The sequence below is a fragment of the Plectropomus leopardus genome, chromosome 10, assembly GCF_008729295.1.
Source record: "Plectropomus leopardus isolate mb chromosome 10, YSFRI_Pleo_2.0, whole genome shotgun sequence".
NCBI lineage: Eukaryota > Metazoa > Chordata > Actinopteri > Perciformes > Serranidae > Plectropomus > Plectropomus leopardus.
This window is the reverse complement of record NC_056472.1, coordinates 10,877,870-10,895,589: the sequence shown is the minus strand read 5'-3', so window position 1 is coordinate 10,895,589 and position 17,720 is coordinate 10,877,870. Positions and strand designations below refer to the sequence as shown.

At 39.3% G+C, this 17,720-nt stretch overlaps 1 protein-coding gene across 1 annotated transcript in view; it reads left to right on the top strand.

The window, feature by feature from the left end:
• The window catches only part of thsd7ba (thrombospondin, type I, domain containing 7Ba), a 176,742-nt gene extending 159,408 nt beyond the window's left edge, over nt 1-17,334 (top strand). Inside the window, exons 18-28 of the mRNA XM_042494871.1 lie at nt 756-900; nt 1,242-1,357; nt 2,943-3,060; nt 4,673-4,818; nt 5,325-5,493; nt 10,212-10,385; nt 13,600-13,695; nt 14,866-14,948; nt 16,131-16,326; nt 16,658-16,745; nt 17,038-17,334. Of these exons, the coding sequence (XP_042350805.1) occupies nt 756-900; nt 1,242-1,357; nt 2,943-3,060; nt 4,673-4,818; nt 5,325-5,493; nt 10,212-10,385; nt 13,600-13,695; nt 14,866-14,948; nt 16,131-16,326; nt 16,658-16,745; nt 17,038-17,119 (1,413 nt within the window). The 3' untranslated portion in view covers nt 17,120-17,334. The remainder of the gene's footprint in view (nt 1-755; nt 901-1,241; nt 1,358-2,942; nt 3,061-4,672; nt 4,819-5,324; nt 5,494-10,211; nt 10,386-13,599; nt 13,696-14,865; nt 14,949-16,130; nt 16,327-16,657; nt 16,746-17,037) is intronic.
• Nucleotides 17,335-17,720: the final 386 nt, after the last annotated feature.

Genomic DNA, 17,720 nt, shown 5'->3' with positions numbered 1-17,720 from the left:
AGACCAAAAGAATAGTTTCAAAGAAAAATGAGATGCTTTCTATCAAATTTAGCTACTGCACATCAACAGCTGGCCTTGAGACTTAATGTGCACAAAATATTACATTTGCTGATTTTCTTCTCTACCCTAGTGATGACCAATGATGAAATACTAAGACCCATTCCCTCCCTCTTTCCCCCACAATTCAAAATCCATTTTTCATGTTTGAAAATCATGTTGTGCAACTCAGCTACCATTCAGATATGGATGAATTAAATTGGACGAGGGACATTGCTCTAAAGTGAGTTGTGATTTAGAGCAAAATCCTCAGTTGTATTCATAAAGACAATAAATAATAAATGAGTGTTAACAATGCAGAAAAACTGTACTGTACTGTTATTTTTCAGTTCATTGTTTTATGTTTTTTAACAAAAGTTTTTCGTCATAGGAAGACATTATTAGAAACCTGTGTACAGTGTAATGGATTTCTGCAGCCTGTCTAGTGTAAACCTGAATTTGGAGTTCAATGTAGTTCTGTTATTTTTCCGCAAATTAGCACAGTAATTCCTAACTCCTAAATAAATTTAATTTAATTCTAATGTATTAGTCAGTAAATGTAAATGCAAAAGACGGCTTTCAGTTCCTTTTGCTCGCTGAAGGACCCATTAAATCCAACCAGCTTCATCATATGCCCATTGTGAAAATAAACTTGCACTTTTGACAGTGTCTTTTGTGTGTGTGTGTGTGTGTGTGTGTGTTTCCATGCTGTTGTGCAGCAGTGTGACCAAGGAACAGCAAGGAACAGGAGCAGACACATCCTCCGCCTCCCATCCTCTGAAAAGTCGGCCTGTCCAGAGTTGGTTCAGTCTGAGCCATGTGTCCTCAACAGCACCTGCTTCTCCTACCAGTACAGAGCCTCGGGTAGGATGATCTGCACATCACGCCTGAGTTACATGTGGATGAGTTGAGACAGGGCAGCTCTCAGTGGTTAACAGTATAGACTTTTCAATCTCAATGCGAATGTATTGAACTCTAATGTTAAGCAAGGTGTGTGTGCTTGGCCAAATTTGCTTGTGTGAGACAAGTTTGACATAAGTAGAAGTTCCTAAAATAAAATCATATGAGTTAGGCACAATGCTGCTGGTTAAAACTGACAGTTTTCCTGCTGGCATGGTCATACAAACTGATCTGACAGTAAGTCTAATGTGCACGCATGTTTCTGTGTGTCTGTGTGTCTGTGTGTGTGTGTGTGTGTATTGCAGACTGGAGTACGTGCCAGCTGAGTGGAAATGCCATCTGTGGTCAGGGGTCACGGTTGCGTCTCGTGGACTGTGTTCGCAGCGATGGCAAGATAGTGGAGCTGCAGAAGTGCGAGCAGGTAGTCTCTATATAGTCAGACATTCGGTTCTAATAATGGCCTGCCACAGTTTAAAGTTTTGATCATACAGTTGTAGTTATAGAAGAATAATGTTACTACAAAAAAGGTATTGTATAATATACTTTCACTAAGGAAAAGGAAATATAAGTTGGCTGTTTATTTTGTGGGGATTTTTATTTATTTTTTAAGTATGAGATGTTGATCAAGGTTGCAGCACCCCATTTCCTCTTCTGTTCCCATTGGCTTACATTTTGGAAACCCCAAGTTGCTCAATTTGTTTAAAGGGACAGTTCACCCCAAAATCAAAAATACATGTTTTTCCTCTTACCTGTTTTGCTATCTAATAATAGAAATTGCTTTGGCGTGGGTTGTAAGGTCTTGTAAATATTGGCCGTAGACATGGCTGCCTTCTCTCCAATATAATGGAACTAGATGGCACTCGGCTTGTGGTGCTCAAAGTGCCAAAAAATCATATTTTAAAAGCAACACCTCTTTCCAGAAATCATGACCTAATTACTCAAGATAATCCACAGACCTTGTTTTGAGCAGCATCATGTAGGAACTACTTTCTTACCACCAAACTACACCCACAAACAGTAACATTGTGCAGTAGCAAGCTTGCATCTACTCACTAATGTGAGTCATGTGCTCGTGACAGTGTGAGCTGTAGACATTAATGGCGTCTTCCTCTGCTGAGCTGTAATGTTAGCTAGCACAGTGGTGCTAGGTAAGCTAGCCAACCATATCACTACGCTTTATTTAGCATAGTGATATGGTTTGCAGGGGTAGTTTGCTAGAAAGAAAAAAGTTCCATCATGAAACTGAGTAACCAGGTGATGATTTCTGGAAGGGACATTGCTGTTTGGTTTTTCAAATGTATTTTTTTGCTGCTTTGAGCATCACAAGTTGAGTGCCATATAGTTCCATGATGATGGAGAGAAGGTAGACATCTCTACGGCCAATATCTACAACAATCAGCAGCTCATACCAAAACAATCTAAACTAGAGCACTCGAGAAAATATATGTATTTTGAATTTAAGGGTGAACTGTCTCTTTGAGTAAAAATTTCCCTAATTTCCTAACAACCTTATGTTTCACTTGGTAGTGTCCCACCAAGCCAAACACAACGTAACTTTATTGCCCTGACTTAATTGTGCAAAGATAGATGGTGGTCTTAAAGATGCTAAAAGTTATTGTAAATACAATAACATTTGCTCCAACATTTCCCACTGGTGGGCTGTAAACTGGATATCAGTCTTGTTTAATAAGCTGGAGTTGACATCTGGTATATCCAGAATCTTATTACACACTGAGTGAAGGGAGCGTTACAGGGATGAAGACCGTGATGTTGTCGCTTCTGTGTTTAATTCAATGTACATTAACAATGTGATTCTCTCTCTTAAAAAATTAGGGACTGTAGCTCAGTAACATTTGAAAGCAAAGTTAATGATAAAATTATCATCTCCACTGTCCTAAAATGAACTGCAGCTTATTTAGAACATGGAAATGTGGGCGCTCAGTCTTTCTTGTTAGCTGAAATAATTGACTGGCCTTCCTCAACAGCTCTACACTCTTTTTCTACAGTTTGGTCTGATCAACAAGTGGAACCTGTCGGAGAGCTGCGTGGTCGACTGTCCTGTTAGCTGTATACTCTCGGACTGGTCACCGTGGGCGGAATGCTCGCACACGTGTGGTTACCAAGGTAAACAAACAAGCAAACAAACTTTACTCACACCAATGGGAACACAAACCTGATAAACAGACACAGAGTCGAGCACATGTGCAGCGCCTCATTATTCCTTCCACTCAGGCATTCACCAAGATGTAGAATTGGGCATGAATACATTTAAATGCATTAAAATATTTACGAGTATGTGTAATCCACAGCCTTATTATACAGAGAAACTGTGTGCTGGTATTTCTTTTTCATTTTTTCAACAATGTATATATTAATATTTCCACTTATCATTCTGTACAAAGCCCCATTTTGTTAATTAACACCTGCAACTTTGTTTTACGAGGTTATATTCAAAAAGCAGCAGGTTTATTTAAGCTAAATTTTATACAGCTCACCTTTATGGTCCTCATAAAGTATTTAGTGTTCCTAAATAAAATATAAACCTTTCCTCTGCTTGATTTAAAAAAATGCAATTAGTAATCACAAACCTGTGGCATGCTTGCCATCACTTTGAGAAAGTCATGTTATAACCTTATGCCTTATACAGGATTTAATGATTTAACCTGGATGCATACTGTACATTGTTTCCAAGGCCTCCCAAAGCCAATCTCCCAGAGAGAAAGCTTGTTATTCTCTTAATTAGAGAGACTCAACAGTATCTTCTTAGGTTCATTAAATTTAATTTGTCGTTGGCTATCCATCTCCTCACAGTTAACCCCTCATTCCAATAAGCTCACACTTTCACAGGCTTTCATCTGGGGATTCAAACTCAAGTCTCTGTCTGCTCCGGCACTGCTGCTGTGACTCTGTTCCTGCCACTCTCTCGGTTCATTCTCACACATTGTGAAACACATCTGTCAGCCTTGATGAGGGATTTGCGTCGTATCTGTGTCAGGCAACGCAAGGATCTTGTTCTGTCAGGACGCCATGGGAGCACTAATGTTTTGGTTTGATTTTTGAGATGGCAGAGCTGAACGTCCTTTTTGCTGCGTATGTGCCTGGGGCCCACGGAGCTCGGCATCTCCCCTGGCGTAACACAAATTCATGGCTTCTGTCTTAACTGGATGGCTGATGGAGGCCATGCTGTCACTAAGCCTCACAGCACCCATGAGCTCTTACAACATATCAAACCCACTCTGTGGCCGCTGCTGTTTCTATTTACCAAATTTCTCCTTCCACTCTTTATTAATGTCTCACTTGAACACAGCACTTGTGTGTGAAACTATTGCTTCTCAGCATAAAGTGTCACCTGGCATGATAATGTGTAATGTAATCCCTCTTTGTCAAAAAGAAAACATATTAATGGGCCAAAAAGAAGGCACAGCCTCTTCTCACTCCTAAATAGACGATCATCATTCATTCCAGCCACTTGTTTTTTGAGCTGTTGTTTTATGATGTTTGTGCAATGATGCATTTATCTCTCTCGCCCTGACTCACATGCAGTTTAGTAACTTAATTCCCGCAGTGTTTTTATTCTTTATTCACAGAGTTTGTCATATTATTAATGGCCCTGAATGCTACTATATTTGAGATTAATGCATACAAGTTTTCAGCTTGACCATTGGAGCTCTAGTCATGCAGTTTGTAAACACACTTGGGCCTCCTCTGATAGGTTTTCTGCACTGATGTTTTGCAGGTCAGTCTGTACGCACCCGGAGAATCCTGCAGGAGGCTCACGAGGAGGGTCGGCCCTGTCCCAACCAACTCACCCAGACCAAGCCATGTCCCATAAGGCCTTGCTATACGTGGTGGCTGAGTGACTGGTCTCCATGCACTGTAGAGGTATGAGCTGCACTGTGCATATCTGATTGGAGGTGGCACAAAGTTTCATTTAATTTCATTTTATTTATTACAGAGCCCCTAAAGGGACATGGGGAAGAATACAAAAAAAGATGGTGGAAAATTTTTGGTCAAAAATGTTTTTTTTTTGCTGGTCAAAAAAATCGATTGTGGAGTGAAATTGAGATGGTGAAAAAAACATTATGATGGCACAAAATTTGATGGTGGAGAAAAATGATGGTGCAAAAATGATTTGATGGTGAACAAGAAAGGATGGTGAAAAAAAGATTAGATGGTGGAAAAAAAAATAGTTAATAATAGTTTTAAAAATAGTTTTTTTTTTTTACCATCTACATTTTTTTCCCCACCATCTATTTTTTTCTTCCCCATGTAATCTTTGGGACTCAGTAATTTATTTATTTATACAGGAAAGGAATTAAAAGTAGCATCTGATGCGTTACAGTTAAAACTGCGCGCGCGTGTGCACGTGTGTGTGTGTGTTCATGCAGGGTGCAGATTGTGGCGAGGGGCTTCGAAAAAGGAACCTGTCATGTGTCGTCCATCGGAGCGACGGGCCTGAATCTCCCCCTCAACCAGTGGAGGAGGAGCTTTGTGGAGACAAATTGATGCAGTGGATACAACAGGAGATGGAGCAGCCCTGCTTTGTCCCCTGCCCAGGTAAGGCTGCACTCAGATATTATAGATTAATATCTTTGCTTTTCATATGTATCTTCATTTAGTATATAAAGTGTTATTATGAATGTAATTGCTTGATATATTCCTTATGTTATAACTTAGTTATTGGCTTATATAAGGCAAAACTTTACAATTCAATGAAATATTTATCACTATGGTCATTTTGAAATCATATTTGCCAATAAGTATTTGGCCTGGGTTACTTGCTTCATAATCAATGGTCTTGTTTTAGAACGCAAACTCATTTGCTGGAATCTGCCAATACACTGTCCCCTCTCCCAATTGGTTGACATTTTCCTCTGCTAAATAATGATTACAAAATCCATAAAAGTCATAGGTTAACTAATGACCCTTTTAGCTCTACATTAGCTGGTCGAACAAGTTCAATAACAATTTAGGGGAAAAAGACACAATGTCCACTTGGCCTGAAGAAAGTTCACATTTTTTTGTTATTACTGTACCAAAGAACATCAATGCCACAAAAGTCAATATTGAGTAACTAAAAGAGAGACAGAAATTACGATCAATTACTTGACAGCGCTATTGATTTCTTACACTTCATTATGTAACAACCCAGAAATACATAAGGAGTGAAAAATCACCCTGTGCTAACTGAAACAATTAATGATTAACAGCTGTGAGAAGTCTGCAAGCAGAGAGCGTGTGTGCCAGTGCGAAAGCAATGATTTTCCAACAGCAATAATGCCACAACTGAATTAAACTAGTTTTAAGTAAAAACAGCTTTTGGATAGTAAAACAAAATTAGGTTTATTCAATCTTACGGTAATTCTCATTTGCATTATACTGATGAATATTTAATTTAGAATGATGATTTTACAAGGTGATGGCAGCAAATCATGTGGCACTGAGAGCAGGCATGGCAGTGTGGGCTGGCAGTAAAAGCAGCGTTGGCACCCAGAGATACTAGACTTACAAGTTTGGGCTGCTTGGAAATGATGAGCTGCATGTGTTGTCTCTCTACCAGCCAAATGAGCTACTCATGTTGTGAACCTCATCACAGTTTAGCAAAACTTTATTTGAGACCTGTTAGGTGACGGTCCACTGCTAAGATCCAGCAGACTGGAGAAAAGTAAATCATGTAAGCAAATCATGTTTGCTTTGAGTTCCTGGATAGAAAAAAACAACTGGCCTGTCATCTTAAAAAATAAGGAAATTTGCATCATATGCCATAAAATAAATATATGTTTTAAGTGGTTATTCAGTTAGCTAATAATAACAAGCTGAAACTGGCTGTTGATTGTCCTCATTACATGTTTTTTTCATTGAAGCTGGAGATGTGGTCTGGGTTTATTTAACAAAACTGCATCAGAAATAAAGGCAGTGTACTGGTGGTAAACACTAAGAATTATTTAAAATCCTTAAAATGTAACACCTAACTTAGCATTAAGCCCTTTATAATATTCTGTGATATACTTATTGTCTCTTAAAACATAACTGTGAGCGAGCTCAACATACACAACTTTGCAGAGGACTTAAGTCTCATGACTTTGACTCGAGTCACAATTTTCATGACTACTGAGTTGCCATTGTCAAAAAAGACCTGCAACTTTAATTGGACTTAAACACCAATGACTCATTTTTATGAGTAAGTCACACTAGTTTTAACAAACTTGTTTAACAAAATAAATACGAATATGAAAAAGCATTTGTGATTTTTGTGAATTCATATATTATTACCCTGCTGCGAAAATGGCATGGCATTATGACTATTTAAAACAAGAAACTCAAGGTTTAGGGCTTGGGACTTGCATGTCTTAACATTGAACTACACTGGGGACATGCCTGTTTACTCAGGACTTTCCTATCTAATTTTTCTTGACTTAATATGGGACTTAATTCGGGACTTGCCTGTCTTAAACGGGGACTTGACTTGAGACTTGATTGCAAAGACCTGAGACTTACTTGTGACATGCAAAAAAATTACCTGGTCCCACTTCTGGTGCTTTGTGACTTTATGTAATTTGTAACATCACTATAATAGCCATATAATTATTATATTTTTCCCTGCCATTGACACTGTATTTGCACCTTATGCTATGACTTTGTTCAGCTTTACAGTTGTTTCTCAAACTGTATAACTTGTATAACATGTTTCATTGTTGCCACCAAATGAGGACATGGTTTGTCACAGGTGCATCACGGCGTTTTGATCCTAAACAAATTACACCATTAAACCGCATGATTTAAGATCGGGTCAGTAATTAGTCAGCAAATCAGGTGCTAATAACACAGAAATGGCACATAATGGACCTGCATGCTCATGTGCTTAAGTGCTTAAATCTATCCAGCAGTGCGAGCTGGCCCACTGTGCAGCTGCAGCCACTGCTGGCGACATGTGTCAGATCAACTTGTTTCTCTTGCAGTTTCAACAGTGTTACTGCATAAACTGTTGGCAGTTTGCTGTGCACATCAAACTACATGCACACTGCTTTCTGTGATGGATAATGATAAAAGTGCAGCAGTGCTGGCAGAGTGCCTGTCTGCTGTACCTTAACAGGGGAGAAGACTTGATAGTGAAAACTTTAGTGAAACTTTATATCCCTGTTGTTTTAGTCTCCTTCGTTGTTCAAGTAGACAGTGAACAAAGCAATGCTAAATTAATTCCTGATGGAGCTCTTCCACCAGAACATTAACCCTTTAAAGTAACTCACTAAGGAAAAAGCAGTGGATTTTTTTTTCTTTGCAGCTTTTTTTCCCTGGGGCTATAATAACAAAAATCAATCTTTTTTTTGTTTTGTTTTGTAACAGACCCCATAGTTTTTAAATATTGCCATCTACCAAACGGTTAGGGTGGAATTGATGGCAATGTTAAAACAGAAAGAAAAAAATATATAAAAATTACAGATCATTTACTGTTATAAAGTATGTATTATGTCAGTGTACCAAGTATTTATTCTAGATGCTTACTATTACAGTACTTCAAAAATGTTTTTTAAATTTTATTTTCATTTCATTAAAAAATTTCCATTTATTTTCTTACCATCACTACTTTTAACATAAAATAAATTCAAAGGTTTCATTGAGCATGGCTTTAGACGGTAAAAAAATACTTCATATTATATTATTTCAGCATGTGTATGACAGATAACATTTAATGTAGCATTTAACAACAATGATGATCACGATGTCATGAATTTAAAAAAAAAAGAGATTGTACTGACAAAAACAAATGCAGCATTTTAGAAATTTTGATATTTAGGAAAACATTGAAATTTAACCCTTACACTTTGCATTTAACTGACTATTGTGGCAAATACATACAGGAGCTATAGCATGAAGCATCACCATGATTTTAAATTGTATCCATCAACATCAATTTGATCATAATTTAAATCACCACAGCAACAGGAAGCCAGCAGATCATAGTCAACTGTCATTCAATGTTGCCAGCAGGTGCTTTTTTTTTCTTTTATCTATTTTTAAGCCACAGTGTGGATGTATGTAACATGTGCTGTTATCAAGGGAGCCGATGGCCAGCTGACCGCATTGACCTGCTTCACTCGTCACTATCAGGTTTCACACTGAAAATCTATAACAAAGCTCCATTATCCTCAGGCAAACTTAGTTTCAATGTAAGCCAAAGCAACACAATGTATCAGATTGTTTTTTGTCATTTTAAAAGAGAAACAGAATCATTATCATCTGATAAAAAAAGAGAACTCTGATCCCCTCTGTCATGGATCTGGCCATGTGAGGCTCTTGTTAGCTTTTGCTATGAAGAGACACCATCTTGCAGTGCTTGCTTTTGCTCATCTGTCTCTCTCTCTCCTCTGATCCTTGCCTTGATTCATCACTCAGCCCGCCTTTGCTGTGAGCCTTGGCTCAGGATCAGAAGTGTTTGATGGCCGGAGCAGATGTGTGTGTATTGGTGTCCATGTGTGTGTTGGTGTGAAGGTGGCGGGCGCAATGTGGGGGCCGGGGGGAAGGGTTGTCAACACGTATGTGATGCACAGAACTCGTGTGTGTGTGTATTGCTGCATCCTGTGGCTTTACCCACAGTGTGTTTCCACAGGCTTCGCAGCATGAGGGAAGGACTGATCGAGTGGATCGGTATAAGGATGAACGATAATGATTCGTGTCAGTCCACAGACAGTCACTAATGGGCATTCAGGGCAGAGAATCAGAGGGTTCTTCTGGCTGAGGGGCTGTGGCAGCGGGCGATATTAATACTACAAACTGACCCTATCAGGGATTACATGGGATATTAATGCTTGACCTTCAAGAAAACGAGTGTTGACGTGCTATTTGTAGACCCTCACAATACATCAACCGGCATTTATCCACTCAAAACATTTCCCAAAACAAATACGTTTTTCCTTCTCCTTGGAGACATGTTTCAGTACTGGGCGTTGCTTTTACAGTTGTGCTCAGAGTTATAGCTCGTATTGTATAATTTATAACTCTGGTTGGTCTATTACTTCTGAATACCCACTGGGCTGTCTGAGTAATTTGTTTTTGTGCATTTAGTACATTATCAGCCGCCGATGTGTGCTGAAGTTGTTTCCGATCTCTTTTAAATGTTCCTGGAGCTAGCAGGGGAGCCAATAAATTGTTCCCTGAAATAGTGTTGGCAAGCTGCATATAAACCACCCTCAAGTATCTGAAAAGAAAATCTCTTAGTGTTATTGATTAAGTTGTGCCTATCAGTGATGTTTTCTCTCGCGTCTCTATGCCCTCAGGAGACTGTCATCTGACTGTGTGGTCGTCTTGGAGCTCTTGCCAGCTGACCTGCCTGGAGGGGCGGAGTTTTGAGACGACCGGTCGCCAAGCTCGCTCCAGAGCTGTGATCATCCAGGTCATGGAGAACCAGGCCAGCTGCCCACATCAAGTCTTTGAGACCCAGCCCTGTAAAGGTACTGAGGAAATCTTATTGGAAAAGTGACCGAATCTAGCAATCTCATTTTCCAGGCCTGGAAAAGTCTTGAAGCTAGTAAAAGTCATTGAAAGTTTTGGAAAAAATCATGGAAATTTGTTGCATGTAATCAATTAAATTACATTGATGTATCATAATGGTGAATTCATATTCTATAGCTGATGAAGTAACCTAATATTTATGTATAACTATATTTTGTATTTTACCGTAGTTTTGTATTGGATCTGGAGGGCATGTTTTTTATTTATTTATTTTTTGTGTTTTTTCTTTTAAAAAAATTGGCGAATTTTATAAGACACTTAAATTTTTCTGGCATTCATTTATTTTTCTCTCTATTTTAATTTAATTTATTTATTTATTGAAGAAAAACAGGTTCAGAATGCATGTTTTCTTTTCTTTCTTTTTAAATCACCTAAATCAAAATTCCTTAAAATACCTTTGAAATTCCTTAAAGAAACTATATTAATACGTCAACAATGGATCACATGACTACTTGTATCTGAAAAGAGCTGAATTATCCCCCGACTCTGCAGTTCTCCTCCACTCTCGGGAGGTTTATAGCATCTTTTAACTCATTGTTTCTGTGTTCCTGCAATTGCTTTCAGTGAAAAAGCTCTGATAAACTCACAGTGCGCTACCTGCTCAGCACCAAACAGCAGACATACACAGCTAATGACTCGCTGCTGAGAGCCAAATATTTCCCTCAGGAGTTGGTAGAGTCCAAAAACAGCTAAATGGAGAGTGAATTTTGGACAGAAACAAATGAATGCTGCTTTGTTCATGCTTGTGATGCAAATAAGAAAATTGTTTGCTAACATGTTACTTTGCTGACCCTAAGTAGACCCTAGAAATCTATCTGTTAATGAGATGAAAAGCATTGTTGCACAGACCTCTTAGGATTGAATGCCTTAAGGCATTTATACCAGCTGTGGTGTCAGGGTGTACTGGACTAACCCTTTATGTCACTGCAGCCAAGACCCCAAACAAACTGGAGGTCAGCAAAAACTAGGTTTGAACCATAGACTGTAAAAAAAAAAAAATAGGCGTATAGCTACCCTGATGTCACCAAGTGGTTTGTAGAGTGCTATTTTAAAGGCTCAAGTTAAAAATTCAGTTGTAAAATTGGGAATTTAAAATGGGGGTCTATGGGAGGATTTCATTTTTGGAGCCAGCCTAAAGTGGCCATTCAAGGACCTGCAGTTTTTGGCACGTGGGCATTGGCTTAATTTTTTCAGCCTTGGAGGCTGCAGCTTGGTTTTAACTGGTGTCAAGTTGACCTTTATTCTCTTTATAAATGGACAAACAATCTAGGGACAATGCTTGGTGGTGATGCGTGGGTTGACACGGGTTGATGCGTGAGTCGAGCGGTTCGAGTAAGCTTGTTAGAAATGGATCAAGTGACAAAACAGTGCTCTAAGTTAATAATATCTTACAGAAACATTGTAAAAAAAAAAAGTCCACCCTCTCTTCCCCTTACAGTGTCTCTTTATGTTTCTCTCTTTGTCAGTCCCTCACTCTGTCTCTCTTTCTCTGTCTCTGTCAAACAAGCACAGCAAGCAGCTTTGTCATCAGTGCTGCTGTGCTCAGGGTTTCCATTTTGAGGGTTTTGAACATCAAGTCTGACATATTTAAATCTTGAAAACAGCATGTACTGAGTACATGCGTTCTTCCTACATCATACTTTATAAAGAGAAAACACGCCTTTTATATTGTGGTTTTTACTGGAAATGACATACAATACAACTTACAGAAAGTAAGTTGATATTAGCAATGGTAATAACCAGAAATTTTAATCTCTGGCTTAGGGGGCAAATTTGGGTGTAAATAATGCGAGTCAGGTGGGGCAGATTGACTCTCATATCAGGCCAAGTTAGTGCGTGTTTTAAAAAACCTTGTCCCACGTATTGCTTAAGCTTGGATATTCAAGAACAAAGGCTTCTGGTCCTGAAGATGGATCAATGAAGTGGAAATCGTCTTAAACGTTCAATACACTTCAGACCAACTCAGGAGAGCCACAGAAAGATTTCTTTTTCATCCCTTTGACCTTGAAAACACAATCCAATGTTTATCAGTGTGTATTGGGGCAGTGTGGCCTTGGGAATTCACAAGTGAAGTATTTGAACCGTGACAGAGAACTCGTCAGCCCACACAGTGCCACAGCTCATAACAGATATTATGGATTAGAGGCAGCTTTTGGATTTCAATAACTCTCAACCTCTCTGTACGGAGGTAAAAGGTTAAAAGGTAATTTAAAAAGTGCTTTCTAAATGGCTGTCTCTGCTGTAAATGGCAGTGGTTTTAATAGCAAAGTCATCATTGAAGCTGTGTCACAGGTCAAAAATGACAAAATTGATAAAAAGGCTATTATTAAAGTGTTAGTGTTTGAACATAGAAAGGACACGGCTGCTCCAATACTTATCCAATTTTGATGAAAGTGCGACTGTGTGTATTACACAAGGGAATCCTGTATTCATTGTTTTTGAATCTCTACTGCAGTAGTAATTTTTAACTGTCTGTCTAAATCTTATTTTTGTATATCATCATCAACTTCTTGCCGTTGTTTCCATTATTTCATCAAATAATCCTGTAATTCTTTGATTGCTGCATTTACATACATTCATGTATCTAATCAGCCACCGAGTATTTCGGCTCTTGCCAGCTCTCTTTTCTCTCTTTAATAATTGCTTTTTAAAGTGGCATGTATAATGTACTGTCAGGTACTTGGGATTCATCATTACACTACCCACCCATGTAGCTAAATGTAGCTTTAATCTACGTACTGCTTTAAAAGGTCCTTCCTGTGGTGTTTCTTCAGTTCGTAATCTTGCCGTGAGATTTATCACTACATGTGTGGTGAGACTTTCTTTAACGCATAAATTCGGGCTCAAGTGTCTTTGACGGTTCGTCTCTTCAGTCTTTCCCCACAGCTCCCCTCAGGAAAATAAGAGTGCTTCTTTTCTAAAAAAAATAAGAGACTTTCATACATTTCCAACCAATTCACACCATCTCATTCCTCCAAAGACACTGCTTCAGAGAAAATGATGCCCTTTTTCCTTCACTACAAACATATTATGTCTTACCTTATAGCTGAAAAAGAAGTGGTGTTTAATGTCCAAGGGAGCCTGACGACAGGGCTTGATGGCCAGCACAAACTGCTAATGAGCATCGTCTCTGCCTCTCTGCCATTGCTACAGGGGGGAAATGCCACAGTTACCAGTGGAGGACAGGAGGATGGAGCAACAATGAGCGAGCGGTGTGGTGTCAGCGCTCAGATGGTGTCAATGTCACAGGTGATTAGTTGCCATGTCTTGCAGCCACCCCAGGGGCAACGCGCAAAAGCACATGTAGGAACACACACATATTATTGCAGAAATATGAAAATCTATGTATATCTGGCTTAATGCACACTGCAGCTGAAAGTGTCCCAGTTCTGTTTTTGTTCCCCCTCACTGAACCGAATCAGTGTGAACAGCAGAAAGCTGCACGGGGTCTCATTTTTCAATTCAGTGTGGATCACATGGATATGTGCTACAATATCAGATTGTTTGATTGCTCAAAAAGGGAATTTGTAAGCGTTGCCATGACAGTAAGTGAATCTTTTCTCATTCATCTGAGAAAGCTGTCATGCCGGTAATTTTGGCAGGGATGGTTGTAGCAGGTGGTTTAGGAATACATTTAGATTTCCTTGTTGGTTCAGGGGATAATTGAAACATTTTGAAACAAGCGAGAAGGGTGGATACAAAAATGGATTTGCATAATTTCAGTTTACAATGTCGTTATACTTTATACGGGTTATACCCTACAAATCAGTTACTTTACCCCCTGCAAGAAAATAGGATGGCCTCATTTCAAAATTGTGCGTGACACCCTGCAGTGTGAGCTCTCTGTCTCGTACACACTCACATGCACACACACGCACACACACACAAAGAATAATTTTAGTATAGTGTTCTAGTTGAATTTAACACATTATTTGATCTGCCCATACTCAGTGCAGCCTGCATTGATTTCTCCTTTCCCTCTTAACATAAGTAATCAATAAGCCAGACTCTGAGCTGGGAGGCTTACAATCCATATAAATATAATCATGCATTTGTATTTGTGGGAAGAAAAGCGGGCGTGGAGAAACAGAACAAAGGTAATAGTGCTGTGGGAACAAAAGCTTTAGGCGAGCTTGATGTGCTGTAAATAGTGGGGGAATGTGATCTTATCGCTGTAAGGAAGTGTTTCTGGCAAATATGAGCCCAGAAGGAATAACCTCCCTCTGTAGAGAAGGCTCAAACCCAAGGCATTATTCTTTGATATTTTGACATGCAATTTTCCATGTTGGAATTAAAATGTTCACAGATTGATCAGGGACTCTGATAGGTAACTGAGCCCATTAATCAGGTGTGACAGTACATTCATTCAGTGATCAATGGCTGAAGGAACAGAAATAAGCACCTGTTGTCTTCCTCCAGGGGGGTGTTTCCCGCAGAAAAAGCCGACGACGGTCAGACACTGCCATCCTCCGTGCACTAAACCCTTCTCACACTGCACGCCGGTAAGATCATCGTACTTTGATCAGGCAGCTGTGATCTCTTTAATTCTCACTCTGCTTTTTGCTGCTTCTTGTTGCTGCCACGATCCAGGTGAAGAGTGAAATGGATGGTGACAGATGACATTTCTAATTGTCAGGAACAGGCATTTAAAGGATAATCACATTAAAACCAATGAATGTGGGCTCAGTGTCAGTAAGGGACTACACACTGATGGGGGCAAAAACTGCACACAAGCACAAGCCCTGAAAAATGACAAAGAATAGCCTAAGCTTGAAGTTTTACTGCCCCTCAGAGTACCGTCCACGTAACTGCACTTAAAAATGCAAAACTGTAGCACTGATGTGCTTAAGAAGCATGTGACATGTTTGACACAGATGCCGAATGCAGATGAAAGGCCTTAAAAAATCAGAGCCCAATGAAAATCAAATGTATTAAGATAAGGAATGCATAAAACTATAAAATGAAATACAGATATAAATAAAATCTAAAATAAAAATGTACATCAGTAAAAATATAAACATGTGCACATTTACACCAGTATGTAAAAATTTAAATATGTAAAATATGTGTAATACGCTGAGTATGTAAAGTGTGTAAAAGAATATACTTAACAAAAAATACATGTCTGTGCCCTATGCTACATGATAATGTACAAACTAGTTTGTGAAGATTTAGAAAAATAAAAGGCTATGTGCAATATGCTACAGTGCACAGTACAATATATATATAGTATTATAAGAAATATAAACAATATATACCAGAGGGGTTTTATATGTTAGATGCATTCAAGGGTGGTGTTCAAAATAAATAAAGTTTCCTAAGAATATTGCTCAGTTGAATAATTGCACAGAGTACTGCTGTATATTAGTTATTATTAAAAATTGTTATTATTATTAAAAGTTAATGCTGTGATGTGGTTCAGTGCTTTTAGTTCTTGTGTGCCTTTCTTTGGCCTGGCTCAGGCTCATTTTTATCAGTCTTCAAATCTGGAAACCTGTAATCTACCCCCTGAGGAGCACAGTGTAATGTCAGGTTTGGGAGAAATCAGCCTGTGCTAATCGCAGCGAGCATTTTGAGCGAGTAAAGCAGAGTAGTGTCTCTACATGGCAAAGCATTTTGTCAGCAGTGTTTTGCAGCAATTGTGTTGGCTGTAAATGATGTTCTCTCACCCCCCCTCAATGCAGAGTGGAGTGTGTGGGTGTGAGAAGGGTTACACTGAAGTGATGACCACGCACGGCTTCTTGGACTACTGCAACAGAACCCCGGGGGTGGACAACAACAAGAAAGCTGATGTGAAAACCAACTCTGGAAGATTAAAACCTGGGCCGTCTCAGGCCCAAGACCTCTTCAACGAGTGGACCTTACGACCTGTTGGCCCAGGTACTGAAATGGAAATCCTCTTCCAGCTATACCAGTGTGCCTGAGATCATTGCTGCCTTTGAACCTGCCTTTGTAGATCTAGGATCACTGGGCCGCGGGTGGAATCCATTCTAGGTCAAAGTCTTTACTTGGGCTCATCATTATATGGTGTAAAAAAAGTTCAATGGACCACAAAAATGTCAAGTCATTCTCCTCTGCAATATGTTTAAAAAGAGAATAAACCTTCCTCTTTGTTCTGAAATGTGAGAAATAAAGTTCTAAAGATCTCAACACAAAAGATGTAAATATATTTCAAACTTGGTATTAAAACTGCTGCTTTTTGATTGCACAGATGGAAGAGTAAAGCTGTGGGTTTACGCCGTGACTGCTGTTGGATTCATCTTAATACTCTTCATTATTGCATTATCATTCCTGGTCTGGTACGTAGTATATTGCTTTTTCCTCACCATGCAAAATTTCAAGAACAGAATCAATTGTAGGCCACACACAACACACTGAGCACTGAGAACTAAGGCAAATTCTAAACCATCTGCTTTCCTTGAAAAAAGAATCCTGTCAAGTATGAGTTATACCCCTCACAGTATTTTGTCTGATGCGTGCAGCTGCTATCAGATAATGGGATTCTTTGTAAAAAGACTGAAATCAAGTTGGGCTGCCCTGCTGCTATGTCAGATACACTGTCAGCTTTTCTTTCTTGTCTATTTATTTCAGTAAGCCATCCAAAACCACGAAGACATCTCCTCCGCCGCAGAAGCCCTTGACTCTGGCTTACGACGGCGACATGGATATGTAACCAGGCTGCTATACCTCACAAAGACATGCTCCGCCTCAGACAGACTCCTGACTGCAGATTGTTGTTGACTGGCCAGTTTAAGCTGGGGTGACTATTTGCTGTTGTGGCGACTGTATTGCAAAAATGCAGAGGACCAATGGCGAAGATCGCACAAGATTTGCTGCTGAAGGGCAATATAGCCCAAAACTTTCCTCCTCAAAGAAGGGGAGGAGCCAAAGCCGAACATAGCTGAAATGAGACGGAATGTCTCTAGGAAATAAATGGACCTCTAGTTTCTTTTTTAACTGCTTGCAATGTGAACACACAGTTGAAGCACTGTTTTGCAAACATTAAGTCATGAGGACTCCCTAAAAGGCAAAGACAACCTGGATCCACAGGTGTCAATTTTTGTGTGTGTCAAGAATCAGAAGGACTACCTGATTATTTGTCTCGTATTTGTGTTGTGAGGGAGACAAAACATCTCGAGTCAGCAGTCGCTTATGACATTCAAAGACGGAACAACAGAACATTTGGCATTTGACTTTGTCTCATCAGTGCTGGATCTTTGTAAAAGAAAATGTCACACGCCTTTTGGGTAAACAAACAGCCTTTTTTTGAATTT